This window comes from Frankliniella occidentalis, unplaced genomic scaffold (genome assembly GCF_000697945.3).
Source record: "Frankliniella occidentalis isolate FOCC.00 unplaced genomic scaffold, Focc_3.1 Scaffold68, whole genome shotgun sequence".
Classification (NCBI taxonomy): domain Eukaryota; kingdom Metazoa; phylum Arthropoda; class Insecta; order Thysanoptera; family Thripidae; genus Frankliniella; species Frankliniella occidentalis.
In genome coordinates, this window is record NW_026267198.1 from 787,421 (window position 1) to 789,741 (window position 2,321).

The 2,321-nt window shown below is 45.8% G+C and overlaps 1 protein-coding gene across 1 annotated transcript; it reads right to left on the reverse strand.

The window, feature by feature from the left end:
• Nucleotides 1-1,121: 1,121 nt before the first annotated feature.
• Nucleotides 1,122-2,164, reverse strand: LOC127749600 (uncharacterized). Its single transcript, XM_052268392.1, has 3 exons — nt 1,951-2,164; nt 1,578-1,877; nt 1,122-1,310 (listed from the first exon to the last, which is right to left on the reverse strand). Exons 2-3 carry the CDS (start codon nt 1,831-1,833, stop codon nt 1,237-1,239), a joined length of 330 nt encoding a protein of 109 aa, XP_052124352.1. The 5' UTR covers nt 1,834-1,877; nt 1,951-2,164; the 3' UTR covers nt 1,122-1,236.
• Nucleotides 2,165-2,321: the final 157 nt, after the last annotated feature.

The following is a 2,321-nucleotide window of genomic DNA, read 5'->3' on the forward strand; positions in this document are numbered from 1 at the left end:
CAGTGATAAAACGTTTTGAAAACGTATCTGATATGAAGTTGACAGTCTGTGGATTATAAGGAAAGAAATAATGTGTTAGAGTATCGCATTACCACAAACCTATTTATTCTTACATATCTACAATGGCAAAAAAGTCGAAAAAAGCCACTCGGCTGTGAAAAATGAACAAAACCTTCATAAAACTAGTCTTTAGTCAGCTGGCTGAAAAAATACTTCACATCTAAACTTCTAAGGAACACTAGTTGATCAAAATGCTCCCCTGACAACCTGTTTCTAAGATTCGTATAAATCAGCCCGGCATGAGAGAATAGTCTCTCCGCCGGCACTGATGTTGCCAGAATAGGCAAAAACCTCTTCGCAATCGTGTACATGTGTACACGTGTAATCCTTGACCAAATTTTAAAACATTATCACAAAATATCACCGTATTGTCCAAATTTGATGGTTTTAGAGCCTGAAATTCAACAAAATTCACGTGTAATCACTCAAAATTCACGTGTAATCTCTGTAATGAGGTAATCCTGTGTACATCCTCAGTCGGTGTGGTGGCCCCCTCGACTAAAACTCACCTCATATATGGCAAGTGCGAGTGGGATGAACTTGCTCAGTGTGGGAGATTTTTCCCCAGAGATCTTCAAAGTTGCATCATTGAGGGGTTTGAGGAGGTCCCTCACCTCTGTCAAGGTCATCAAGTCAGTGTTGATTATCATGTTTGGTGGCGTTGACTTAGTTGACTTCTTTTTCGCACATTTCATCAGGGTCTCCGAAACGTTTGGTGACAGCTCGAGAAACCGATCGAGCATCTCATTGGTGGAGTTCCACGAGGTCCTCACCTCCTGGATTAGTTTCTTTCGCCTGTATTCCGGGACCCCGTCCTGGAGTCTCTCCAGATGCGCCGTGGCAACAGTGCTCGTCCTAAAACATGTAATAATCTTTTTCACTCGCTGGATTAGAACCGGCACTGTCTTAACACGGGCGTCATCTGGCAAGTCGTTCCCGGCGTCATTTGGAGGGACGTCCGCCGCTGCTGCCTCGGATGGTCGAAAGGAGTACAGGCCGATGGCGGCCTGGCCATCGCCGTTTAGGAGGTGAGAGAAGCAGCCGATGTGCTTCTTCTCGCCAAACACCTCCTTCACAGCTCCCACAATGTTGGCCCCACCGTCAGTCTGGTCAGTCACAACTCCGATTACGGCCTGAACATTTATGCCCCATTCAGAGAGCACGTCTTGAAGGGCCTTAAAAAGGTTGACGCTTGAGCATCTTTGCTTCAGAGGCTTTGCACACAGCTCTATAGAGATGATTTTCCTTTTCTGAAAACGTAAATATTGGGTTACGTTGGCTCCGAAAAAAACAAGCGTAACTCCGCCAGTGCCGGAGAACAAGAGTAACTGGCACAAGCGCGGAGAACTCTAGTAACGCCTGGCTATTTAGATAGGGAGTTACTCGAGTTCTCCGCGCTGCTGCCAGTTACTCTTGTTCTCCGGCACTGGCAGAGTTACGCTTGTTTTTTTCGGAGCCAACGTTTAGGCAACAAAAGTACACATTTCAAAGAAAATATTTTAAGTAGAATATCTTACTTTCTGGGAAATGCGCTGTTACTCCCAGGAATGATTTCATTGCCTGGGATGTCCATATATCGGCTGTCATTGTGAGGGATTCCATGACAGACAACTTTGCTGCAAACTTCTCCCGGAGCCTCTCATACGACATTTCAACTTCTTTGGTGACCATGCTCGAGCACGGCAGCTTGAAGTTCGGCTGCAGTGTGTGGCAGAAAGTTTGGAATCCCTCTCTCTGGGTCGTGGAGAGGGGCATATTGTCCTTTGCAATCATGAACACTAGAGCCTCCTTAGCTGCCGCGAAACTGGTACCTCCTTCTAAAAAAGCGTTAGAGTAAAATAAGAAATTAATAGATTTTCACCGAGGGAAGCCAGTAAACCAATAACTTACAATGCTGCTGGCTGGATTTTCCTTCAAGATGTTCGATGATTTTGCGCTAACTGCATTTGATGATTCCTTTGATTTTTGTTGCTTTGGCTGACCACCATCAGCGATTTTTCCATTGCTAGTGAAGCCCTGCTTACGCCTATTTGGCTGCCTGTTTTCATTCACCTATTAATGTATCAGTATTATTATTAGAATGTGCCTAATTTATGTAAATATCGACGTGTGTCTGCAGAAGTGTCGTATCTGAGAAGAGGCGCGCAACGCTGGCGGATCTGCGCCGGCCCGGCCATCCCGGGCGTATCTGGGAAGGGACGGTCATCAAAGGCGGATCTGCTTCTCGGCATCGTAGGTACACGGAAAAAAAAACCTCAGCT

Bases quoted from the DNA above. Each gene is read 5' to 3' on its own strand.
- LOC127749600 (XM_052268392.1), bottom strand. From the start codon at position 1,833: ATGATTGCAAAGGACAATATGCCCCTCTCCACGACCCAGAGAGAGGGA. The intron at 1,311-1,577 runs GTAAGATATTCT...TTACGTTTTCAG, and splicing joins AACAGCGCATTTCCCAGAAA to AAAAGGAAAATCATCTCTAT.